At 37.4% G+C, this 27,523-nt stretch overlaps 1 protein-coding gene across 1 annotated transcript; it reads left to right on the top strand.

Annotated features, from left to right (window-relative positions):
- Positions 1-1,894: 1,894 nt before the first annotated feature.
- Positions 1,895-21,730, top strand: LOC110291789 (arylacetamide deacetylase-like 2). Its single transcript, XM_021159053.2, has 5 exons — positions 1,895-2,032; positions 14,348-14,570; positions 16,291-16,360; positions 16,702-16,873; positions 21,128-21,730. The coding sequence occupies exons 1-5, from the start codon at positions 1,895-1,897 to the stop codon at positions 21,728-21,730; spliced, it is 1,206 nt and encodes a 401-aa protein (XP_021014712.1).
- Positions 21,731-27,523: the final 5,793 nt, after the last annotated feature.

The raw sequence follows: 27,523 nt of genomic DNA, 5'->3' as shown, positions 1-27,523 counted from the left end.
AGTCTTTAATGTGCCCTTTGCTCTTCAGATTGACTAGGCTAGGCAGTTAATTTTTAAATCTTTTTATATTTACTGACTATATATTCTACACTTAAAATTTTGAGAGAAAATGGCTTACCTGACTGAATGGAGAGGACAAGACTCATCAGGTACATGTAGCTCAGTGTTTTTCAACCTTCCAAATACTGTGACTCCATAGTACAGTTACGTTGTGATGAGCAATCAATTATATTCATTGCTACTTCATAACTATAATTTTGATACTCTTATAAATCATAATGTAAATATTTGATATATAGGATATCTGCTATTTGACCCACTATGAAAATGTCATTTGAACCCCAAAGGGGTCATGACCCACAGGTTGAGAGCTGCTGATGCAAGGGTGATGTAGATGAAAGGAGAAAAGTAAGGAAGAACTTTGTATATGTAATCTAAAATATTTAAAACTGGTTGACATTCCAGTGTGTCCATGTGGGATTTTTCCCATTGGAATTTTTTGTCTCTTATCTTCCATCCATAATCTGTGTACTTCCATTTCCCAATATGTACTTGAGAATGACCTTTCCTTCAGATATTCTGATGTTCAGACAGACACGGTTGGTAAAGGTTACAGCATAAAATTACATGGAACAATTAAGAGTATGCAGATAGCTTTCCCCCCACATCCTGGCAGTTAGTTTAAATGAGGACCTTGCTTTGTGGTAGCAATTATAGAAAGTCTTATAACAATGAGAACTAAAGGACAGAGGAAGTTTTCCCAAAGAAAGAACAAGTACCAAGGTTTGCTCAATTTTTTCCCATAATCAATTGTACAGCAAATATTTTCTTAATTAATACTCAGAGTTTTCCAAATATTATACAAGTAGTTAAAAAACTAGTAGTTTTTTAGTTGAAGGTCTGGTGAGCACTGCATTAATGTTTCAGAATCTATGAATTAATTCTGAAATTTTGACAATAGCTTCACTTTCCCCTTTCCTTCCTAATTCATTGGATTCAGTAGGTTTCAGTTTTCTAAGCCTTCTATGTTTTACCCTTCAGATTAATTAAATAACCTCCAATATTGCATCTTTATTACATCAAATAGGCAATCAAACCAGGATAACACAATGACAACAGCAAAATAGAAAAAAGAAACACATCCACATGCACATGTACACACACACATACACACCCGCGCGCACGCGCACACACACACACACACACACACACCACTGGGAGGGAGAGAGAGCAAGAGAGAGAACATAATACCACAAATTCACAAATCATAATAACCCAGCCATAGACTGGTATCCTCAAATAAAACAGTATTCAGACAAAAAGTTTACAAAAATACTGTCAGTGTCATTTTGTGTTTACTGTCTACTGCCAAGCATGAGGTCTACTTTTAAGTGTGATTAATATAACCAATGAGACTCTATTGGAAGAAACTATGCTTTAATTTGCAATATTGGAGCCAATTGAAGATAGTTTTTCGATTCCAGGTAGGATTTAGGTTTACTTCTCCTTATTGCTGGGAACCCCTCCCTCCCACAGCCTTGAACCTGTGGAGAACCTGTATATGTACAACATATTTTTACAATATTTGCAAAATAATATTTCATTCTCATTTTGTGCTTTGAAAAGAGTCCTACTTAATTGTGCATTGCTGACATTGTATGGTTAAGAAAGAGCAGTCGGCTGCTATCATGTTGTCTAGTGTTGACTCATACTTAGATATTAGTTCTACTAGACATGCAATTACAAAATCATTATAATATGTACTCTAAAGGTCAGTGTTGCTAAATGGCTTTTTATACGTCAAAGACTTTACTTAAGCCCTTTGACTTAATATTTAATGGTCTGTGTGTAGAATGACACTCATCATTGCACAGAGGTTAAGGGAAGACGTACCATGGGATACAAAATTCTGTGTTTTGGGTTGTTCTGTATTCTCTTTGCTTATTATATTTATATTCCAATGCCTGAAAACATTGAAGAACGCTGGAAAGTTCAGTTTCTGGATGCTGGTGTGAAAACGTTGTCACTTATGGTAATATATTTCAATATCATATTTTATTAATTCTTTGTGAATTTAACACAAGGTTTTAAAACCATTTTTTTTCCTGAGGATCAGGGAGGCCTTGTTACAACTATTTATGAAAATATTTCATAGTTCATAATACTTCAGTAGTAATTTCAAATAGACTTTGATTTTTTTATGGAATTCTGAATAATCAAAAAATCTTAATGGTTTAGATAATGTTAAACATGTTTAATTGAATGTACACAAAGAGAGGGACTCATGATTCCTAAGATGATATTTTTGAAGTAGATTGGTAACATATATTGGAATCAGAATAAAAGAACTAGTGTTGTCTAAAGCAACATGAATGATTTTTAAGAAGTTTAAATGTATTAAACGCTTTTCTGAAAATCTAAGATCTTATATACTCCTAAACTAATGTCATATTATATAATGTCTATTATATTATAGCATTTCTATGTATATTTATTCATTTGCTATTTTTCTCCTTTGGGTAACTCAAATTCCTATTCTCAGGAATCATGCACTTTCCTTAGTTTCTTGAACTGCAAAGAGGTTTCAACTCTTATTCTTAACTGTGCTAGCAACCAACTCACTGAAGATGGTGATGATGATGACAATGATCATTGCAATTTAACACAGTGGTGTATTTGTATTAACAAAAAATACTTTTAGTAGCAGAAAATTGTCATGGTGGAAGCTCCTTTTCCTTTTTCTTAGATCACTGGAACACATTTGTTTCAGGAAAAGAGCTGGCTTTCCTGTCTGCTTTCACACTCATTATTCTTTGCAATATTCTACCTGTGATATCACCCCAGAAATCTTTATTAGGTTTCTGTAGACAGAGGAGAATTTGTTTTGAAACAGAACGTGTGTTAGATGACACAGATTTTCGACACATCAGAGAGCCACATAATTCAAAGGCTGCATCCTAACCCCCGTGGTTGCTGCTGTCTATCTCTAGGTCCATGCTGCTAGGGTTCAGATTTTACTGTGGCAGTGCTTAGACTCAGGCTTATTGCAGATAATACACCATGCTTCATTTTATCAAACCATATCTCTGGAAGCCTTATGGATATTGTGACAATAGGGAAGTTTATGGAGAAGACAAAAGCAGGTAATGCATGATGAGAGAAGACATAGAAAGGTTTGGTAGGTGAGGGTGATGCTTCTTATGTTTCAGAAGAGATAGACAAGTTCCTGTGATGAACAACTGTCCGATTTACATTTCTGTTTCTATAATATATATCCTGACAAAAGCAACTCATTGTGAGAAAAAAAATTTTCAGGACTGTGGAAACTGCTAGTCACATCACATCTACACTCAAGAACAGAGAGAAATGTATGCATGTTTGGTACTCAGCTTTCTCTAGTCTTACAGAGTCCAGGGCTGGAAACTAGGAAATGATGCTGCCCACTTTGTTGCTACCTCTTCCTACATATATTAATGTACTAAAGATGCTAACACACGCACACACACACACACACACACACACACACACACGTCCACAGGAAAGCTGATTGAGACATACCTTATTGATAATCTCTTCTATGTTCTAGTTTGTGTCTAACTATCACTTAAAATTAAGCATCACAACAGCTAACACAATTTCACAATTTCAAAGTCTACTGAGTCACTCGGCCTTGTTTATTTTTCCTGCAATTTCTAATGTCTACCTTTGTTTACTCTACAATATAGGAAAAAGGGAAAGAGCAAATAAATGCCATTTTATAAAGAATTAATACATTACTTTCACTGACTTGCTCAGGTACTGTAAGGATTCAAAATGGCTAAGACTCATTTTCTTGACTATGAATGTATGCTGCAAAGCATAACCATGGAGTTTGAATTTTTGCTATTTTAAATGCAAAATAAAATTATGTCACAAGTAGTATATTTATGCTTTTGGTTTATGTAGGAACAAAAGAATAATAAATTAAATGATCCTAGTGACTGACAAGCTTCTACCTGGAATTAAAGTGATATGTCTTTGATTATTGTTACTGCAATATAATAAATCATAATTACTTACAGAAGGATATTTTTAGATTTATGTATTTAACTATATATACATGATTTTTCACATGTATGAATTGTGTGAAATAATGTGTACCAGTTACCCAAGAGGTCAAAAGAGTGAGTGACCGATCCCATGGAACTGCTGTTAAGGATAGCTATGAACCACTATGTGGGTGCTGGGAATTGAAGCTATGTACCCTGGAAGAACAGTATTCTTTTATTTATTTATTTACTTATTTACTTATTTATTTAGATATTTTCTTCATTTACATTTCAAATGCTATCCCGAAAGTCCCCTATACCCTCCCCCTGCCCTGCTCCCCTACCCACTCACTCCCACTTCTTGGCCCTAGCATTCCCCTGTACTGTGTCATATAAAGTTTGCTAGACCAAGGGGCCTCTCTTCCCAATGATGGCCAACTAGGCCATCTTCTGCTACATATGAAGCTAGAGACACGAGCTCTGGGGGTACTGATTAGTTCATATTGTTGTTCTACATATAGGGTTGAAGAGCCCTTCAGTTCTTGGGTACTTTCTCTAGCTCCTACATTGAGGGTCCTGTGTTCCATCCTATAGATGACTGTGAGCATCTACTTCTGTATTTGCCAGGCACTGGCATAGCCTCACATGAGACAGCTATATCAGGGTCCTTTCAGCAAAAACTTGCTGGCATGTGCAATAGTGTCTGGGCTTGGTGGCTGATTATGGGATGGATCCCTAGGTAGGGTAGTCTCTGGATAGCCCATCCTTTTGTCTTAGCTCCAAACTTTGTCTCTGTAACTCCTTTCATGGGTAGTTTGTTCCCTATTCTAAGGAGGAATGATGTATCCACACATTGGTCTTCCTTCTTCTTGATTTTCTTGTGTTTTGCAAATTGTATCTTGGGTATTCTAAGTTTCTGGGTTAATATCCCCTTATCAGTGAGGGCATATCAAGTGACTTCTTTTGTGATTGGGTTATCTCACTCAGGATGATATCCTCCAGATCAATCCATTTGCTTAAGAATTTCATAAATTCATTGTTTTTAATAGCCGAGTGGTACTCCATTGTGTAAATGTACCACATTTTCTGTATCCATTCTTCTGTTAAGGACATCTGGGTTCTTTCCAGCTCCTGGCTATTATAAATAAGGCTGCTATGAACATAGTGGAGCATGTGTCATTATTACCAGTTGGAACATCTTCTGGATATATGCCCAGGAGAGGTATTTCTGGATCTTCTGGTAGTACTATGTCCAATTTTCTAAGGAACCACCAGACTGATTTTCAGAGTGTTTGTACAAGTTTGCAATTTCTCCAGCAATGACGAAATGTTCCTCTTTCTCCACATCCTTGCCAGCATCTGAATTTTTTATCTTAGCCATTCTGACTGGTGTGAGGTGGAATCTCAGGGTGGTTTGGATTTGCATTAAGTATGTTGAACATTTTTTTTCAAGTGCTTCTCAGCCCTTCAGTATTCCTCAGTTGAGAATTTTTGTTTAGCTCTGTAGCCCATTTTTTAATGGGGTTATTTGAATTTCTGGAGTCTAGCTTCTTGAGCTCTTTGTATATATTGGATATTAGTCCCCTATTGGATTTAGGATTGGTAAAGATCCTTTCCTAATCTGTTGGTGGCCTTTTTGTCTTATTGACAGTGTCTTTTGCCTTACAGAAGCTTTGCAATTTTATGAGGTCTCATTTGTCAATTCTCGATCTTAAAGCATAAGTCTTTGCTGTTTTGTTCAGGAATTTTTACCCTGTAGCTACAACTTCAAGGCTTTTCCCCACTTTCTCCTCTATAAGTTTCACTGTCTCTGGTTTTATGTGGAGTTCCTTCGTCCACTTAGAGTTAAGCTTTGTACAAGGAGATAAGAATGGATCAATTCACATTTTTCTACATGATAACGACCAGTTGAACCAGCACCATTTGTTGAAAGTGCTGTCTTTTTTCCACTGGATGGTTTTAGCTCCTTTTTCAAAAATCAAGTGACCATATTTTTTTTTTTTTGAGACAGTGTTTCTCTGTATAGCCCTGGCTGTCCTGGAACTCACTCTGTAGAACAGGCTGGCCTCAAACTCAGAAATCTTCCTGCCTCTGCCTCCCAAATGCTGCAATTAAAGGCATGTGCCACGTGTCTGGGTTCATTTCTGGGTTTTCAATTAATTCCATTGATCTATCTGTCTGTCACTGTACCACTACCATGCATTTTTTTTTTTATCACAATTGCTCTGTAGTACAGCTTTAGGTCAGGTGTGGTGATTCCAGCAGAGGTTCTTTTATTGTTGAGAATAGTTTTTGCTATCCTAGGTTTTTTGCTATTCCAGATGATTTTATAAATAGCCCTTTCTTACTCGGTGAAGAAGTGAGTTGGAATTTTGATGGGGATTGCATTGAATCTTTAGATTGCTTTTGGCAAGATGGCCATTTTGACTCTATTAATTCTGCCAATCCATGAGCATGGGAGATCTTTACATCTTCTGAGATCTTCTTTTGCAGAAATGGTTTAGTATGCAGAAATCTATCAATGTAATCCACTATATAAACAAACTCAAAGACAAAAACCACATGATCATTTCCTTAGATGCTGAGAAAGCATTTGACATATTCCAACACCCATTTGTGATAAAAGTCTTCAAAAGATCAGGAATTCAAGGCCATTCCTAAACATAATAAAAGCAATATACAGCAAACCAGTAGCCAACATCAATCTAAATGGAGAGAAACTTGAAGCAATCCTACTAAAATCAGGGACTAGACAAGGCTGCCCACCTTTTCCCTACCTGTTCAATATATTACTTGAATTATATATCCTATCCAGAGCAATTCAACAACAAATGAAGATCAAGGAGTTACAAATTAGAAAAGAAGAAGTCAAAATATCACTTTTTGCAGATGATATGATAGTATATATAAGTGACCCTAAAAATTCCACCAGAAAACTCCTAAACCTGATAAAGAGCTCCAGTGCAGTAGCTGGATATAAAATGAACTCAAACAAATAAGTGGCCTTTCTCTACACAAAGGATAAACAAATTGAGAAAAAATTAGGGAAACAACACCCTTCACAATAATCACAAAAATATAAAATACCTTGGTGTGACTCTAACTAAGGAAGGGAAAGATCTGTATGACAAGAACTTCAAGTGTCTGAAGAAAGAAATTGAAGATCTCAGAAGATGGAAAGATCTCCCATGCTCATGGATTGGCAGGATTAATAGAGTAAAAATGGCTATCTTATCGAAAGCAGTCTACAGATTCAATGAAATCCCCCTCAAAATTCCAACTCAATTCTTCACTGAGTTAGAAAGACAATTTGCAAATTCATCTAGAATAACAAACAAAAACAAAAACAAAACCTAGGATAGCAAAAACTATTCTCAACAATAAAAGAACAGCTGGTAGAATCACCGTGCCTGACCTCAAGCTGTACTACAGAGCAATTGTGATAAAAACTGCATGGTACTGGTACAGTGACAGACAGGTAGATCAATGCAAAAGAATTGAAGACCCAGAAATGAACCCACACACCTATGGTCACTTGTTCTTTGACAAGGGAGCTAAAACCATCCAGTCGATAATGGAGCTCTTTTGCTGAGTCTTCCTCTCAGTTTGCCAGGGCAAGGTTTCTCTTCCAAGACTCTCCTAGACTACTACCTGGTGAAGACGTGTAGGGTATGAGGGACCATCCATCATCCAGGGAGTCTCTCTTGTTTTTTCTGCTAGTCGGCTGTGTACTCAGGGTCAGCCCAGCTGGCTCTTGGCCTTCCAGTTGAGGGTCGGTGGGATTTCTCATGCAAATCACCACATCTGCCTTCTAAACTGAGTCTGGGGACTGAACTGAACCATCAAGCTCTCCCAGAAAGGATAGCATTTTCAACAAACAGTGCTGGCACAACTGCAGTTATCATGTAGAAGAATGCAAATTGATCCATTCTTATCTCCTTGTGCAAAGCTCAAGTCTAAGTGGATCAAAGACAATATTTTTCCTATCCTTTTCCTCCCTCTAAGTTCTCTAATATACCCCTCAACACTCTCCTGTTCTTCTTTCTAGTTCTTAGTTCTTCTTGAGGAAGCAGAGGGGGAAGAATGTTGGCAGGAGTAAGACTTGGACTCAGGAGATATTCAGGGTTGCTGTATAATAAGAAAATGTTTACCAATCTAAGTCTAAGTCAGTTTGCTACTGTAGCTGATCTGCCTGTGTCCCTCTGAGGCCAGAAACTGCAGTCTCTGGCAATTAGTACCTCATCATAAAGTAGCAGGGTATTAAGTAAAGGATTCTGTGCTAGAACCTTTTCCCTTTTGTCCAGATGCCTCTTCCTTGTCAGGCTAGGGCTACAGTTGGAGCAATAAACTTCTATTGAGCCAGGAAAAAAGAATCATACTCACAGAAGAAAAAACTTCTACAAAAGCAAATATGAATTAAAGTCACATAAATTCATGTCATATTCATACATAAACATTCTTAAATATCCATTCAAACCAGTTGGGTCCAGCTTTTATACTATGTCATAATTACACACTTGCAAACTCACATCCATACTTACATATGTATATGGAACAAAATCCTAAGCACCAGTGCAAGAAGAACTCACTCGTTCTGGATGAAAAATGAGCTCCAATCTTTATTGCATAGAGAAAGAAGACACTTCTATCTTTTCATTGCTAAGTGAATTAAATCCAAATCAGTAAGGAGAAAGCTTTGTACTCTTTAGTAAGACTAAGTCTGCTTTGCCATTAAGAAACAACTGTACTGTCCCATTAGAAGTAATTATCTGGTTAAACATATCACCTGTCATCAGCTCGGCAGGTTCATGGTAGAGTTAAAAACTCTACATTTGGTGACCAAGGTATTAGTGAAGGTTTGTATAGATAACCTCAGTCAATATTTCATCTTCTGTCCTAGCAACTAGAGTAAATCATTAGTTTCTTTTTTATGAGCTTTGCTTAATGCTTTTACAACATCTTAGAATGTGCTCTGAGTATTAGATGCCCGCTCTCTATCTTAGAAACAACTACATCACGACACTAAAGACTGGTGAGTTCTCATTGCAGTTTTTCCTATCAGAAAAGATTTAATAGCAGTGTTATTATAAACGAGTAAATAATTACTGTAACTTAGGGATTCTTATAGGATATTCACTAAGAATTAAGAAATCATCTGTTTGTCTAGAATGCATCAAAACAAGAATCTTTGTTGTTCTTCAGAGATTTTCTCAAAAGAGTGGGCTAATACCTAGTGATTATTATGTATAATAAAAGGAAAATCATACAAATAGCAGGAATCTTTCCTAAAAGAAATGTCTTCTGGACCTTTCCTAATGGAACAAATCCATCATCGATCTTAATCCAAAGTGGATCCATCTCAGGAAGATCACCAGCTAGTTTTTAGTTTCTACTTGTTGGCTGCTGCTTGGTTAGAGTTATACCATGATATTTTATATTATTTGTGGCTATTGTGAAAGGTGTTGTTTCTCGAATTATTTCCTCGGTGTATTTACCATTTGTATAAAGGAAAGCTATTGATTTGTTTGAGTTAATTTTATATCCAGCCACTGTGCTGAAGTTGTTTATTAATTGCAGGAGTTCTCCAGTAAAATTTTTGGGGTCACTTATGTATACTGTCTTATCATTCACAAATAGTTATACCTTGACTTCTTCCTTTCTAATAAATATCTTGATCCCTGTGATCTCTTTTTGTTGTTTAATTGCTCTAGTGAGAACTTTGAGTACTATATTGAATAGATAGGGAAAGACTAAGCAACCTTGTCTTGCCTCTGATTTTAGTGGCATTACTTCAATATCTATTTAATTTGAATTTGGCTGTTAGACCAGTTTGTTCAATTCCTTCACCTGTTTGATTGTGTTTTCCTGTATTTCTTTAAGGGCTTCTACCTGTTTGCCTGAGTCTTCCTTTATTTCTTTTATTCTCCATTTATTTCTTTAAGGACATTATTTATATTCTCCCAAGAGGCCTTTATTATCATCATGAGATGGGATTTTAGGTCAGAATCTGGCTTGTCAGATGTGTTGAGTAAACAAGGATTGCTGTGGAAAGACAACTGGGTTCTGATGATGCCAAACTACAATTGCTTCTTTTGCTTATGTTCTTGTGCTTCCCCTTTGCCATCTGGCTATCTCTGGTGTTAACTGGCCTGGGTGACTGACTGAGAAGACCTCTTTGGGGGTAAGTAGAGCTATGTAACCTGGGTTAAATCAGGTCTCTTGGTAGGCAGTTCTGCCTCTCGTTAGGGCAGACCTCCTGGGAAACAGGCTGGCTTGGTCATTTTGGAGTAGGCACATTGATCTGCCAAGGGTTCAGGTAGAGGTACAGGCTGGAAGGATGATTGGGCTTAGGCATAGAGGAATAGATCCCACATTTGCTGGGCTCTCTGGGTGTCCCATCTGGCATGGATATTGGCATGTGGATCTTTTCCATGATCCTAGTTATGACAGACCTCCTGTGAGATGGGTAGGCTGTGGGGAAGTTGGGTTGAGGTAGAAGTACACACTGGAATGACAACGGGGCTCAGGGAGAATGGAATAGATGCATGCGTGAAGGGAAGCTTAACTGTATTGTTCAGGAGTTTGATGAAGGGGGAGGAGAGGCATCAGGGGAATGGAGGTCCTTCTGGGATGGTGCTGCTCAGAGCTCAGGGAAAATGGGTGGGAGAAGGGAAGTTTACCTGTAGGGTTCAGGAGTCTGATGAAGGTGGAGGAGAGGTAACAGGAAAATGGAGGTTCCCCTGGGACAAATTTCCTATTTTCATATTCTATTGCATCTAAATTAAATTGTATTGTACATACATACATTTTCTTTACTTATGTATCGCTTCATAGTATCTATTTATGTACTATCACCTAATCACTATGAGCAGTGCATCAGTATACACAGATGTTCAAGTTTTTTGTGATAAAACTTTATAGTCCATTGAGTGTACACAGGAATAATATATCAAGGTGATGTGGAAGTTCGTGTTGTGTTTGTTGGGACCTCCACTGGACTTTCTGCTGTGTGCTGGTCATGGGGAAATAAAAAGGGTAGGAAAGATGACATGAGTCCCACCAGTGTTCCAGGGCTCTGGGTGAGCAGACACAGGAGACTGCTGTGGGACCCCACGGGAACCACAGTGGGAAGGGCACATGGCTATGTTAGGCCGCTGGACTCCGATCAGGGGTGGGGAGTGGGGAAGATGCAGTCTTGGCTCCAACTCTCGGACACCACAGACCTCTGGGCACCACAGGAGAGTTGGCTCTGGGGTCTCTGGACCTTACGGAGGCCAGAGAGGATGAGTTCTCAGTCTCAGACATCCCAGATGTTGCTGGTTGTCTTAGAAGAGCTGAGAACAAAGTGGGGGCCCCAGGGGCAGCTCAGCCTTGTGGAAGAAGGGAAAAGGGGCAGTAGGGAAGGCACTGGGTGCTTTCTGGGCTGGTGAGAGTCTGGCTATCTCAGGCTGCTAGCTCAGTCTGGGTTGGCTGGCAGCATTGGCTAGAGCACAGGAAGGCCTCCTGGTGGGATGTTAGATGCAGCTTGTTAGAGGGAAACCTGCTCCATTGCTCCAACCCTGCAGATCCTGATGAGAAGAGATGGTCCATGATTTCAAGGTGTTTATTGTAGAAAGGCAGAGAGAGGGAGAAGAATAGAGAAGTAGAGGGCAGCCATGGCCACATGGAGAGAGGGGAGAATAGGGAGGCAGAAGGAGGGCGAAAGGTGAGAGTAAGAACAAGAGCTTAAGAGAAAAAGAAGAGGAAAGAAAGAGAGAGGAGGGTCCAAGCAGCCCCTTTTATAGTGGGTTGGGGTACCTTGTTGTTGCCAGGTAACTTTGGGGAGGAGCATACCTGGCTATTGCCAGGCAACTGTGGGGGTGGAGCCCAGACAGCCTACATGACTGATGGCCACAGAATTATGGAGCTGGGTCCTCATGTCAGGAGCCTATGTCTGGGAGCATGGCAAATGGACTTTCTGTCCCTTGTAGATTAATCTGTTGGGTCTAGGGTTTGAACCTAGCTCAACCAGAAAACAGGGTGCCTTTCACGGTCCCACACTTTCCACAGTGGCTGCTCATATTATAATTATGTTAGCAGTGCCAGTGTTCCTTTCCCACCAAATCCTCATCAGCATTTGATGTCATTTGTTTTCTTGATGTTAGATACTCTCTTTATAGGAGATAAAAATCTCAAATAGGTCTAATTTTCATTTCCTTGGTAGTCATGAATGTTATACCATTCTAAGATATTTATTAATCATTATTGTCTATTCTTTTTAGAATGATCATCTCATCTGGTTTGGGCATTTATTTGCTGGAAGTTTTGCACTTTGTAGTTAATATTTGTATTTGTGTGCATGTGTGTGTATATGTATGTATGTATGCATGCATGCATGTATGTATGTATGTATGTGTGCTGTGTTAATGGAGATAGTATAAAAATGCTGCTTCCATTTCTCTTGTGGAGAATGTGTTGAAGCATATTATGCTGTCCCTTAGAATAAAGAGGGTTTTCTTGTTACTTCTATTCAAGTTTTTGAAGAAGTACTGCTTATTTGTGTTAATAGTTTAGTAGATAGAATTCAACAGTGAACCTATTTGTTCCTGGTGAGACTACTGATTATCACATCAACATATTTTTTTTTTGTATTTAATCTGTTTAATTCATTATATTTTTGTTAGTAATGCCAGTTTAGGATTTTTTCTAGTTTTGTAGGTTTTCCAGATTTTTAAAATAAAAGTTCCAAGAATTAACAACTGTTCTATCAATTTCTTTTTAGCCTGTATAAATACTCCCTCATAATCTATTATTTTATTACCTACATGCAACTATTATTATTTACCTTTTCAAAAAACAAAGTTATTTATACTTTCTAGTGATTTCTAAATTTATATTTAACTAATTTATAAACTAAAATGTAATATTTCTTATCTCCTGCATTTTGGGTTAGCTCCCTCTTACTTTTCTAAAATATTTACATAAAATATATAATATTTTCTAAAGTTATTAGTCTATATTTTTATTAAGGTCCAAGAAAATGGTAAATTTAGAAGGACCCAAGAATGGAACATCCATCAGGATACAAAGCAAATTTCACTCAATATAAGACAATTGAAATAACACTGAATCCTATCTGATCAAAAACTAATAAAGCAGGATATCAACAATAATAAGAACTACAGAAAATAAACAAGCTTTCGAAAACTAAACAGCATATTGCTAAATGATAGTTTGGTCCATGGAAAATCAAGAAGAAAGTCAATAGTTTAAAAATTATTTGACAGTTTCATAAATTTATATCATGATTTTCTCTCTCTAATGATCCCCCTTCTGCTGGAATCTTCTTAACTAGTCTCCTTTACAGTCATACCTTCTTTTTGAGAGATTACCTTGGGTTTAAGTAGTTTCATGTTGGAGTGTTGGAGAAGATACTACATAGAAGAAGGGTAAATTATCACTGAAGAAAATGGCACCACCTCTCCCAGAAAACATTTACTGACCATAGTTGCTAAAGGTATTATGGGGTTTCAGAGACCCTTGCCATGCCCCCAAGGAAAAGTTGTTGGCACCAGTCTTCTATAGCACTTATACAGGATGCCATATTAAGAATCGTCTACTGCTCTTTTTCTTTGGCTTTGAATGTAAACAATTTATAATTATCCAATCAGTGTTGGTTCTGAAATAAAGATTGAAACTCTGACTTCTTAACTATAAATATTTTCTGCATTAATTTGTTTTTGAGCTGGTCTAATGATATTTTAATATGTATCTACTTATTCTTTGAGAATTTTGTATATATGTACAATCACATCTATCCTGAATCTCCTGAACCAAAATCTTCAGATCTTACCACACAACATTCCTCTTTCAATGTCATGTTCTACAAAAAATGGGGTGAGTCCAGTTCAAGTTGCCACTATGTGCATGGTTATATGGTCATCTACAAGTGCCAGAATAATCTATTACTATGTCACACCCTCATAGAAAATTGACTTTCGAATGTTTCTCCACTAGCTAATTGCTCCTTAGCATGGAAAGGTCCTACTTTGTCATTCACTCCTACTCAGGAAAGTTGCTTGGCATAATGATCTCTGTCAGGCAGTCACAGCTGTTGTGAGATTACAAGTACAGCATCCTATAAGGTCTAGAAGACTGCATTTTAGCAGTCTTCCACAACCTCAGGACTTTATAATCTTCCTCTTCTTTGTGGACATTCCCATAATTCAGGGCAGGGATATACACACACAAAGAATCTTCATATCATTTATTTGTTTTTACATTGCATCTGTATATATATTTGTTGTTACTAAAAAATGTTTAAATTTTCGTTTCCATAGGGCAAAATGTTTGAAATCCTGGGTCTTATGAAATATGAAGACGTTCTGTCCATAATAATGAAAGTACAACTGACAAAACCTGTTTCAGATGAAAACATTACAGTGATCGACACAGACTTCAGTGACATCCCTGTTCGTCTGTATTTACCCAAAAGGAAGTCTGAAAAACAGAGACCAGCTGTGATTTTCATTCATGGTGGTGCCTTTACCTTAGGAAGCTGCAGTAAGTTTGTGTTTTTTGACATAAGAATTAATTAAATTGCATCTAGCTATTCCGAACTGAGTTTTTGCTTCTCATGACCTTACCACAGTTTTTACTGCAATCATTTCATTTTTTCCTTGAATAGTCATTATGTTTGTGTTTATATAATGAAGAGTTTAAATGTTTTCATGCTTTAAAGTGAATTGTTTTCCATTTATAAGTAAAAGGAATTTTGACATTGCTTTCTGCTTAGGTGTTAATCTCAAATTTTGATCCTCTTTTTATCTACCTCCTTATGAGTATGTAACAGATTTAATTAAAATTACATTTTTATAAGGGATTCCCAGTACAAGAATATGATATTCCTTATTTTAATGAAGATTGAAATTATTTGTTTAGAATGTAAACAAAGTTTGCTATGAATTTTTAAATATGAATGTATTTATATAAGTGTTTATATTCATGGCAATATAAAACACTTATTTAAAAAAATTATAGCGGGCTGGCGAGATAGAGCAGAAGGTAAGAGCACTGACTGCTCTTCCATAGTCCTAAATTCAAATCCCAGCAACCATATGGTGGCTCACAACTACCTGTAAAGAGATCAGATGAGATTTGACGCCCTCTTCTGGTGGGTCTTTAGAAAGCCACAATGTACTTATTTACAATAATAAATAAATCTTTTTAAAAAATGTTTAGCAAGAAGTACATCTAGCTTTAGATCAAGTTGCAAAGGGCAATATATGCACGTAAGTGGACTGGATATAGTCCATCAGGCCTCAATGCTACACAGAGAATCACAGACAATTAAGGAATGCCGAAATGATCTGCCCAAGCAAAAAGCATACCAATTGGTTATCCAATATTGGATGGTCAGTCCTGAATACAAGCAACATTAAGCAGACTAAGCAGGTTATATTTAGAACTCTATATTGGTATATACATACAATAATGCATGTAAGAAGAATTAATGAAAAAAAGAACCACGAATTTGAAAAGAGAAATATTTGGGAAGCTTCATAAAGAGAAAAGTACAAGAGAAATTTTGTAATTGTATTATAATATCAAAGATTTCAAAAGGTTAAAATGTACAAAATTAGGACTAACAAAGCCTTAAAACACCAATAATAATAAAAATCTGAATTTATGAAAATAAAAATTCTGGTTAAGTTCAACTTCTAACCTCAGTTGTAGAAAATATGCTATTGAGCAGTTAGAGAACGAAGACATATACTTTTTCCTCTCTTGAGAAATACAGAATTCAACAAAAGAACATAGAAAACAAGATGTCTATTGCTAATCAAGCATTTTTACTATGTCCATAGTTCCTGCTAATGGATCATCATGAGTTCAGTATTGCCTGATATAGTTTCTATCAGTTTTGCTTAATCAAAAGGCTTCTCCACACGAAACGGACCCAGAGAGAAGCAGAGTGTGATATATGTGGACCTATCTACACCAATGGCATCTCTTGAATGGAACACTACCTTGAAAGTGAAGAAATTGTTCTGTTTATCCCAAAGTAGGCTAGCAAAATACAACAAGGTTCTCCCATTGTGACCAACCAGATTTTGCCTAACTATAGTGACTACCAAAAAATATGGGTGTTACATGGATAATTCTTAGAGTTGTCATCAGTCCATCAGAGTTCACAGTTTTATAGCCATTCTTAGATGTACCTGTGTTTCCACTGCTGGATAATCCACCAAGCACAGCTGTGTTTTTATCTTTCTCATTTCAGAGATGCTTCCCTATGATGATCTGAACCGATGGACAGCAAACAAGCTTGATGCTGTTGTTGTGGGAATAGAGTAAGAAAACATAATTTCCATGCTATGGTCATAGCCCTTGCAGACTGGGCTTGGTTTAGAAAGCAAGTCAACTAAACTTAAATAAATAAATAAATAAATAAATAAATAAATAAATAAATAAATAAAAGGGCTGGAACCTTGTTCTGATTTTAACTTTAAATTCTTTTTTTCATATCAAGAAAATATAGCCATGACAGTCTTGGAATATGTTTTATTTGAGCTACTAATAAGAACAATGTAGGTTAGAATTTATAATTAAGGACAAATTTTGGTGAAGTTGAGAGATCATTGCATGTATAAATTTAATCATGGTTCTTTCTTTGTTTGATTTTTCTTTGAAGCTACAGACTTGCTCCTCAGTATCCATTCCCAACTGCCCTTGAAGATTGTGTTCTTGTGATAAAGTACTTTCTCCAGGACACAATTCTTAAAAAGTATGGAGTAGATCCCACTCGCATTTGTATTTCTGGAGACAGTTCTGGAGGTACACTGGCAACAGCAGCAATTCAATTGGTATGTTGTGTTGACGAAGATGTTTGACTATTCAGTCCTAGTGCTGTCACTCTGAGACCACCACTGCTCCTGTGCTAACAGGCTTTCTCCTTGCTTGCTTTTATTCTGTATATCTCACTTTACCCGCTGTACCAGGTACCACAAGCAAACTTTGCTCTACCCTTTTTTCTACCTGACTCTACATTTCTTTGAAATAGCTAGTGAAATTCTATGAGGTAGCCTACAAGACAAATCTAGAACTAATTAAAACATTTTAAGACAATGTTTGACAGTCAGATCACATCTTTGCTGGAATGAAGCTTTTCTGGTTGAGGAGACATGGCTTAGCTATTCAACTGCAGTGTTTTTCTTTCCACTGAACTGGTGGACATGAAGTTAGACAAATGGTCTCTGTATCTGTAGAACTTATTCCATTGTGATAAGTAAAAAGGGCTGGTGAGACCCACAAATGCCTGTTGGAAAATGTGAAAAGCAGAGGTTTCATATAGATTCATTTCTGTACTCTTCAATTTCAGATACTTTTGGATAGGGGAGTCTTGTTATCCAGCTGAGTGACTGAGACTGATACTTTTGTAGCTGTACCCAGGACTGTTCCATGGTCCTAGACTAATTCAGGCAACGTGAAGTTTACCATAATTACTATTTTACAAAAAAAAAAAAAAAAAAAAAAATCCCTGAGCTGGATGTCCTGGTTACCAGAGGATCTCTGGGAGATTCTTTTATGTGATATTCTGGAAGTGTTTCAGTGTATTTGAGTCCAAAGTATGAGTACAGACAGATATTCGTATTGTAAAACTTTAGTAGCTTTAATATGATCAGTATTGAAAAAGGTACCAAGTGTTTTAGGACTGCACAGGAATAATAAAAGTTGAATTCCAAGTTCTGCCATTTTTTCTTAGTTCTTTCCTTTAAGGCTTAAAGTTTAAGCTATTAATATACTGGCATTTCTTTTGTCTTCTTTTGATTTAAAGCTTGGGGAGATTTGAACTCCTGCAAAGCAAGCCCATTCTTGCCCATTTCCCAAACGTGTGTTGCTTTTCACTTGATTTCTCTTTTTGTTTTCCTATAAATATGTACACATGTGCCTGTGACTGTCTGGATGTATGCTGGTTCATGCTCATATGTATGCACAAACGTGTAGAAATCAATACATTCCTCATTCAGTTTTTATCTGTTTCAAGTAAGCTGATTCCCTGACCTTGAAATGCTGTGAACATTTGCCTGGTACAGCTGGTAAAGTGAGATATACAGAATAAAAGCAAGCAAGGAGAAAGCCTGTGAAACTGTGGGAATAAGTGTCCAGTGGACTTCAGGGATGTACCTAGCTCTACCTACTAACTCACTTGAGATCACACCTGCTTCCTTGTGCAGAAGCTATCACTTGAATCTGCCAAAGCTTTGGTACCACATACTATGCTGTTCATTCTCTGATACTTCTGATACACTGCATTCACTTTTAAGATCGCGACCCACACACACACCACCAAAGAAGGGAGTCATTAGTCATACAGAGTCATTGAGTACTTGAAATTCAGCTCATGTGACTGAGGATATAAATATTTAATGTAATTTCATTTTAAGTTATTTAAAATAAACAGGCATAGATGGGTATGAGACTGCAGATTGGCTGTTTCTTTCCATGGACACTCATATGTAGATTATGGTTGGCAGAAAATTTGCCTAAAAATATGCCTGGCTACAAGAAATTCTTGTCATTTGGATGTACAAATTAATACATGGAAAGATTCTATATATTATCTCATTAAATTTTAAATTTTAAAATTTAGTTTTTTATTTTATAAACAAGAAAGATTGTCTTAGGAAATTTTTATCGTGTAGAACATTGCATCCAGTGTGTGTGTGTGTGTGTGTGTGTGTGTGTATTTTGGAATTGGTCAGTTACTGTTCTTTATGTGCTGTGGAGATTTCCACTAATCCTTTCATTTTATTCAACTCAGCTTCTTTGATGAGGGCCTGGCCTTGAGAACTGTAACTGGATCCTGAGCTACACAGGGATGTGGGGGGCTACAGAGACAGACTTTTGTGGATATGGCACTGCTGCATAAGCGCATGTGCTGCCTGAGTAGTGAGCCTTAGGGATGCACTACACGTTCTCTCCTGCAGTGGGTATAACTAGAAAATGGAAGGAAGAATCTTCTTCTTACAGCTGCAAACTCAGGACTCATTTCTGGTACAGACAGGGTCTATATACACAAAGCATTCCTCATCTTTCCCAATGTCTTTGATCTTTATAAATCATCCTATGTTTTCCTAAAGATAGGATTCATATCTGCATTGTTTTCCTTGCCAGGAGACTGCCCAGGCCTTTAGAGGAATGTTACTGAGCAAAACACAGTGTCAGATGCTGGTCGAAGACTTATAATCCTTGGCCTTGTAATATTATTTGTGCTTTAATATGCACTAGTCTCTTACTTTCTTACTATTTAGCTAAAAAACTGCTAGTTTCTTAGAATTAAAATTCTTTACAGAGGCAAATATGCACACACACACTCCCACACATACACTCCCACACTCTAGTCAGACAGGACCACCTGTCTCAATCCATGCCACACATGTTTATGCATGCTTACATTCATGAACATGTACCTACCTACATACATAGGACAAGCAGACATATTATATTAAATTATATATATATATATATATATATATATATATATATATATATATATATATCACATCTGGTGTATTAGGCTGAACCCCAAATGCCACGTGCATATATTTGGATGAATGGATGGTAGAGAACCCCCAAGTCACCACTTTACTTCTTTATATGACCTTTTTATAGACAAAAGTTCTTTAAAAATTACCTCATAGATATAATATTACTAAAAAGAGAATTACAGAAGGATGTTGATATTAAGCTCAAAACAGTGTTTCATTCTGCAAGCTCATTATAACTTCAAAGCAACAGTTTCACATGACCTTGATTTATAATAGTATATACCTGTGGCTTCATCCTTGGACCTGACATAGAATGAATGTTTTTCCTTGACCACAGATTTGTCCCAAGCCAATTCTCTCTTTAGTGTAATAATGAAAGCTCATTGTATTCCATATTAAGCACCCTTTATTTACTATTTTATGAGAAGCTGCCATATTCTATTCATGGTTCTAACTTTATTATATCTTTCTGGCAAAACAACTAAAGCCATCTCTTAAAACTTTCTTTCTAAAATTAGCTGCATCAAATAAAGAATTCTATAAAATCATTAATTCATGAAAGTTCATCTTATATTGATCTTTACAGGAAATTTTCTCAATGGTGTCAACTAATGCCCAGGAATCCTTAGGCTATTTAATCATTACAGGAAAGGCATACCAGCTGCAAGAAGCAATTCTAAGAAGAAGTCTCTTGGGACCTTGGCTCTTAGAGCTCACCCAGCAGAAGCCATGCAAAAAATGATGGGCTGCCTCCAGCAAAATTACCTGCTAGACTTAGCCTCTCCTAGATGGCTCCTGACATTTCCTTAACACATAAGATTCCATTTGTATAAGGTTTATATATCAGATTTGGAGTTTCTGCTCTTTCACACATTACACACACACACACACACACATGCATACATACATATATACATATATACATGTATCTATATACACACTCATATATGTATGTATATATATATATATATGGTGTGTATGTTTAAATATGAATGTGTGTGTGTGTCTTTTAAGAGATTTGAGCATAGTGATACATGCCTATGATCTGAGTACTTGGATGTCTATGACAGGAGAACTGTATGTTCCAAAACAACCTGGTATAGATAAATATAATCTCCCTCTCTCTCTCTCTCTCTCTCTCTCTCTCTCTCTCTCTCTCTCTCTCTCTCTCACACACACACACACACACACACACACAAACACACACCCTCACCACCACCATCACACACATACACCATCACCACCACCACATGAAAATAAAGCATTCAAAAACTCAGTTTTTAAGCAGTAGTCTGAGATATAATTATGCTATCATCATCTCTGGGACTTCCTTGATCATGTTTTGGTTATTATCATACTGTGAATAACTGCATGGGTAGGAGAGCATATACTATTTCCACATTGATGAGTGTGGAATGACACATACTTACATCTCTAAATCAATGAGTAAATAGTGTTAAAATAATCACTAGTATTTAAATGTTGTAAATTTATTTACCCTGCATTATTGATGCAAATATGCATCCCTTTTGTGTAAAAAATCATTGAGTATTATTTTTATATTTACAGCTCCAGAATAATCCAGAACACAAAGATAAAATTAAGGCACAAGCCTTGCTATATCCTGCACTACAGTTTATCGACACCTTGATGCCATCTTATCGAATCAATGAACATGGTCCCTTTCTTTCAAGGGAGATAGCAATTAAGTTGGCATACTTATATGTGACTGAAGATACAGCACTGGCCCAGGCTATACAGAGAAATGAACACATGCCCAAAGGATCAAGACACCTGTTCAAGTTTGTTAACTGGAGTGACTTCCTTCCTGAGAAGTATAAAAAGAACTATGTTTACACTGAACCCACTCTTGGAAAGCTAAATGTTTTCTATCCAGCATTTTTGGATAGCAGGCTATCCCCTTTGCTAGTCAATGATTCCCAGTTACAGAGTTTGCCATTAACGTACATCCTCACTTGTGAACATGACATCCTAAGAGATGATGGTCTTATTTACAGCACACGGCTTAGAAATGTTGGGGTTCAAGTTACTCATGACCACATAGAAGACGGGGTACATGGAGCCATATTACTCATTACAGTGCCATGCAATTTACATTTAGCAGTAAGAATAAAAGATAAATACATCAGTTGGTTAGAAAAGAACTTATAAATCAAGCATACATGTAGGTAATTTAATCTAAAGTTTAGTAAGCATGATTATAATTGGAATTGTATTTAAATCTACATTTAATTTAACATAAAGATCACTGCATATATTTGAGAAATATATTTAATTTTCTTAAGGTTAGTTACTGATAAAGTGAAGTATTCGCTTATTATTCCTATTACTATCATGTATTGTGATGGATAGTCTCTAAGAATTCAAAAATGTTCAGCATTAAAATATGGCTATATGCAAACAACCATGGTAGTTCCCAGGCCATGATAAAAAACTGAGTGGTAGAAATGAGAATGTTTAAATGAGAAAAATTATAAATATAGTTGTATGGAGTGAGCACTACTTTGTATTCCTGGCAAGGTTTCCAATTATATATTGTCTATACATTATTTCCATATGCTCAATATATATTAAACTAATTTTTAAACTTTATATCTTTGGAAATTTACATACTCATTTTTTCAGAAAAGTTTTTTAAAAATTAATTAATTTAATTTTTTATACTCCATCTTTTTTTTTTTTTTTTTTTTTTTTGGTTTTTTCGAGACAGGGTTTCTCTGTGTAGCCCTGGCTGTCCTGGCACTCACTTTGTAGACCAGGCTGGCCTCGAACTCAGAAATCCACCTGCCTCTGCCTCCCGAGTGCTGGGATTAAAGGCGTGCGCCACCACGCCCGGCTTATACTCCATCTTTTATTCCTGCCCCAGTATACCCTGAGACGGTTCCACATCCCATACCTCTTCCTCTTCCCCCTGTCTCCACAAGGATGTCTCTACAACCACCCCATCTGACCTCTAAACTCCCTATGGCCTCCAGTCTCTTGAGGGTTAGGTGCATCATCTCTGAATGAACAGACTCAGCAGTCCTCTACTGTGTGTGTGTTGGGAGTCTCATATCAGCTGGTGTATGCTGCCTGATTAGTGTCTAGTGTTTGAGAGATCTCAGGGGGCCAGATTATTTGAGAGTGTTGGTCCTCCTACAGGGTCACCTTTCTCCTCAGCTTTTTTTCAGGCTTCCCTAATTCAACAACATTTGTTGGGTGCAAATTTGCATCTAACTCTTTCAGCTGCTTGTTGGATCCTGTGTGCTAAGGCTTGGTCCCTTTTTGAGAGTGTTCCATAGCATCAGTGTCAGGCCTTGGGACCTCCCCTTGAGCTGGATCCCACTTTGGTCTGTTGCTGGACCTTCTTTTCCTCGGGTTCCTCTCCATTTCTATACCCGTAATTCTCTCAGGCAGGAAGAATTATGGGTCAGAGATTTGATTATGGCAACTCTCACCCTCATTTGATGCCTTGTCTTCCTGCTGGAGGTGAGCCCTATGAGTTCCCTCTCCCTAGTGTCAGGCATTTCATCTCAGGTCCCTCCCTTTGAGTCCTGAGAGTCTCTCCCCTCAAAGGTCTCTCGTGCATTCTGGAGGGTCCCCCTGCCTCCAACCTCCTATTTCCTGAGGTTGCCTGTTTCCATTCCTTCTGCTGGCCTTCAGGGCTTCAGTCCTTTTCCCTCATCCAATAACTGATCAGGTTCCCTTCTTCCTCCACTACCTCTCCCTCCAATCCCCGATTGTAGTAAATGGAAGAAACTAGATAATATCACCCTGAGTGAGGTAACTCAGACCCAAAAGCACATGCATAGTATGTACTCACTAATAAGTGGATATTAGCTGAAAAAAAAAAGTACAGAATATCCAAGAGAGTCCACAGAACTAAAAAAGGCCAACAAGCTGAGGTGCCCAAGTGAGGAGAAAGGATATATTTTTATTGTTATTTTTTATTTTATTGTTTTTTTTTTAACACTCCAGATTTTATTCCTCCCACCTTGTCCACCCCGACTCTTTCACATTCCATACCTCCTCCCCATCTCCCTGTTTCCATGAGAATATCCCCCCCACCCCACCCCACCTGACCTCTAAACTCCCTGAGGCCTCCAGTCTCTTGAAGGGTAGGTGTATCCTTTCTGATTGAGCACAGACCTAGCAGTCCTCTGCTGTATATATATTGGGGGCCTCGTATCAGCTGTTGTATGCTGCCTGATTGGTGGTCCAGTGTTTGATAGATCTCCGGGGTCCAGATTAATTGAGAGTGCTAGTCCTCCTACAGAGTCTCACTCCTCGTACTCTTAATAATAAGCCATCCTTTATTGTGGAGAAGCTTAACATCTAAACTGCAAACAATTCCTATTGTTTAAATATGTGATCTTTATTTATAATTTAGTAAAATCAAACTTGAAGGTATGTGAACATCATCCATTGCTAACCAATGATTCTTAATCCATGATGATATAGAAACAAGTATACATAGCAGTAAGAATTATTCATGTTATTTTTTCTTAATTTTCAAAGTGATTCATTAGCGTAAATAGAGACTATACACTTAGGAAGCTGATAAGCTCCAATCAATTTGCTTCCATGTTTGATGAAACCCACATATTCATCAGCTCACAACTGCGTAAAAGCCAATTTTCATTTCCTTTGGGAGTCATTAAAATATATATATAGTTTTCTGAGATACCAATGATGATGCTGTTTACATATGGTTGCTTTTACCTGAGTTGATCTTGATCCTATTGATTAATCAGTTTTCCTTTTAAAAATATGCTGAAGTGGATTCTGTGCATTTAATTTAAAATTGAATCCAGTGTGGTGACTACTTCCTCCAACTTCATGGAAGCCCTTACAGGTGATGATGCTCCCTCACGCCTTCTGACTTACCTCATTAGGCAGGGCTTTCACGGGAGCATGGTACAGTATGGCAAGAAACAATAGGTCAAGGATTTAGGGGCTTGGGATTGCCATGATGACAAGAAGATTATGGGGAAATTTGGAAAAAAAAAAGGAATATTGTAACTAATTTATAATCTCTTCAACTTGATTCCATTGAGCAACTTATCTCTTTCGTTTTTTTTTTTTAAATTAGGTATTTTCTTCATTTACATTTCCAATGCTATCCCAAAAGTCCCCCATATCCTCCCCACCACTCCCCTATCCATCCACTCCCACTTCTTGGCCCTGGCGTTCCCCTGTACTGAGGCATATAAAGTTTGCAAGGCCAATGGGCCTCTTTTTCCAATGATACCCTACTAGGCCATCTTCAGATACATATACAGCTAGAGACACAAGCTCTGGGGGGTATTGGTTAGTTCATATTGTTGTTCCACCTGTAAGATTGCAGACCCCTTAGCTCCTTGGGTACTTTCTCTATCTCCTCCATTGGGGAAACTGTGTTCCATCCAATAGCTGACTGTGAGCATCCTCTTCTGTGTTTGCTAGGCCCTGGCATAGCCTCACAAGAGACAGCCATATCTGGGTCCTTTCAGCAAAATCTTGCTAGTGTATGCAATGGTGTTTGTATTTGGAGGCTGATTATGGGATGGATCCCCGGGTATGGCAGTCTCTAGATGGTCCATTCTTTCGTGTCAGCTCCAAACTTTGTCTCTGTAACTCTTTCCATGGGTGTTTTGTTCCCAATTCTAAGAAGGGGCAAAGTGTCCACACTTTCATCTTCATTCTTCTTGAGTTTCATGTGTTTTGCAAATTGTATCTTGTATCTTGGGTATTCTAAGTTTCTGGGCTAATATCTACTAATCAGTGAGTACATATCATGTGAGTTCTTTTGTGATTGGGTTACCTCACTCAGGATGATGCCCTCCAGGTCCATCCATTTGCCTAGGAATTTCATAAATTCATTCTTTTTAATAGCTGAGTAGTACTCCATTGTGTAAATGTACCACATTTTCTGTATCCATTCCTCTGTTGAGGGGCATCTGGGTTCTTTCCAGTATCTGGCTATTATAAATAAGGCTGCTATGAACATAATGGAGCATTTTTCCTTCTTACTGGTTGGAACATCTTCTGGATATATGCCCAGGAGAGGTATTGCAGGATCCTCTGGTAGTACTATGTCCAATTTTCTGAGGAACTGCCAGACTGATTTTCAGAGTGATTGTACAAGCTTGCAATCCCACCAACAATGGAGGAGTGTTCCTCTTTCTCCACATCCTCACCAGCATCTGCTATCACCTGAATTTTTGATCTTAGCCATTCTGACTGGTGTGAGGTGGAATCTCAGGGTTGCTTTCATTTGCATTTCCCTGATGAATAAGGATGCTGAACATTTTTTCAAGTGCTTCTCAGCCATTCGATATTCCTCAGGTAAGAATTCTTTGTTTAGCTCTGAGCCCCATTTTTAATGGGGTTATTTGATTTTCTGGAGTCCACTTTCTTGAGTTCTTTATATATATTGGATATTAGTCCTCTGTCTGATATAGGATAGGTAAAGATCCTTTCCTAATCTGTTGGTGGCCTTTTTGTCTTATTGACGGTGTCTTTTGCCTTACAGAAGCTTTGCAATTTTATGAGGTCCCATTTGTCTATTCTTGATCTTACAGCACAAGCCATTGCTGTTCTATTCAGGAATTTTCCCCCTGTGCCCATATCTTCGAGGCTTTTCCTCTATAAATTTCACTGTCTCTGGTTTTATGTGGAGTTCCTTGATCCACTTAGATTTGACCTTAGTACAAGGAGATAGGAATGGATCAATTCTCATTCTTCTACATGATAACTGCCAGTTGTGCCAGCACCATTTGTTGAAAAAGCTGTCTTTTTTCCACTGGATGGTTTTAGCTACCTTGTCAAAGATCAACTGACCATAGGTGGGTGGGTTCACTTCTGTGTCTTCAATTCTATTTCATTGGTCTACATGTCTGTTGCTATACCAGTACCATGCAGTTTTTATCATAATTGCTCTGTAGTACAGCTTTATGTCAGGCATGGTGAAGAGTTTTTGCTATCCTAGGTTTTGTTTTGTTTTTTTCTTATTCCAGATGAATTTGCAGATTGCCTTTTCTAATTCATTGAAGAATTGAGTTTGCAGATGATATGATAATATATATAAGTGACCCTAAAAAAATCCATCATAGAACTCCTAAACCTGATAAACAGCTTCAGTGAAGTAGCTGGATATAAAATTAACTCAAACAAGTCAATGGCCTTTCTCTACACAAAGGATAAACAGGTTGAGCAAGAAATTAGGGAAACAACACCCTTCACAATAGTCACAAATAATATAAAATACCTTGGCATGACTCTAACTAAGGAAGTGAAAGATCTGTATGATACGAACTTCAAGTCTTTGAAGAAAGAAATTAAAGAAGATCTCAGAAGATGGAAAGATATCCCATGCTCATGGATTGGCAGGATCAACATTGTAAAAATGGCTATCTTTCCAGAAGCAATCTACAGATTCAATGCAATCCCCATCAATCTTATCTCTTTCTATATCAATACCACATCAAGGAAAAGGACCATGGATGGGGTGGGGTGAGAGTCATATCAAAGACCCTGAAATAAACCCACACCTATGGACATTTGATTTTTGACAAAGGAAAAAAAAATCCATAAAATGGGGGGAAAAAAGCATCTTCAACAAATGGTGCTGCTGTAACTGGATCATGTGCATGTAGAAGAATGCAAATAGATCCATATCTATCACATTGCTCAAAACTCAAGTCAAAGTGAATCAAAGGCCTCAATGTAAAGCAGGATACACTAAATCTAATAAAACAGAAAGACCTAAATAGCTTTGAATTCATTGTACAGTATATAACTTTATGAACACTAATGGCTCAGACTGTAAGATAATAAAAGGATAAATGAGACCTCTTTTTTTAAAAGCTTCTGTAAGGCAAAGGACACTGTCAATAGGACAAAATGATAGCCTTCATACTGGGAAAGCAACTTCAATACCCCTACATATGACAGAGGGCTAATATCCAAAATACATAAAGAACT

The sequence above is a fragment of the Mus caroli genome, unplaced genomic scaffold (genome assembly GCF_978045245.1).
Source record: "Mus caroli unplaced genomic scaffold, Mus_caroli_1 scaffold_3, whole genome shotgun sequence".
Classification (NCBI taxonomy): Eukaryota; Metazoa; Chordata; class Mammalia; order Rodentia; family Muridae; genus Mus; species Mus caroli.
The sequence above is the reverse complement of the archived record's forward strand: the minus strand, read 5'-3'. Positions and strand labels throughout refer to the sequence as shown.

Excerpts from the sequence above, each read along its gene's own strand:
- LOC110291789 (XM_021159053.2), top strand. The coding sequence starts at position 1,895 with ATGGGATACAAAATTCTGTGTTTTGGGTTGTTCTGTATTCTCTTTGCT. Across the intron at positions 16,361-16,701 it reads GCTGTTGTTGTGGGAATAGA|CTACAGACTTGCTCCTCAGT; the intron begins GTAAGAAAACAT and ends TTTTCTTTGAAG. Across the intron at positions 16,874-21,127 it reads CAACAGCAGCAATTCAATTG|CTCCAGAATAATCCAGAACA; the intron begins GTATGTTGTGTT and ends TTATATTTACAG.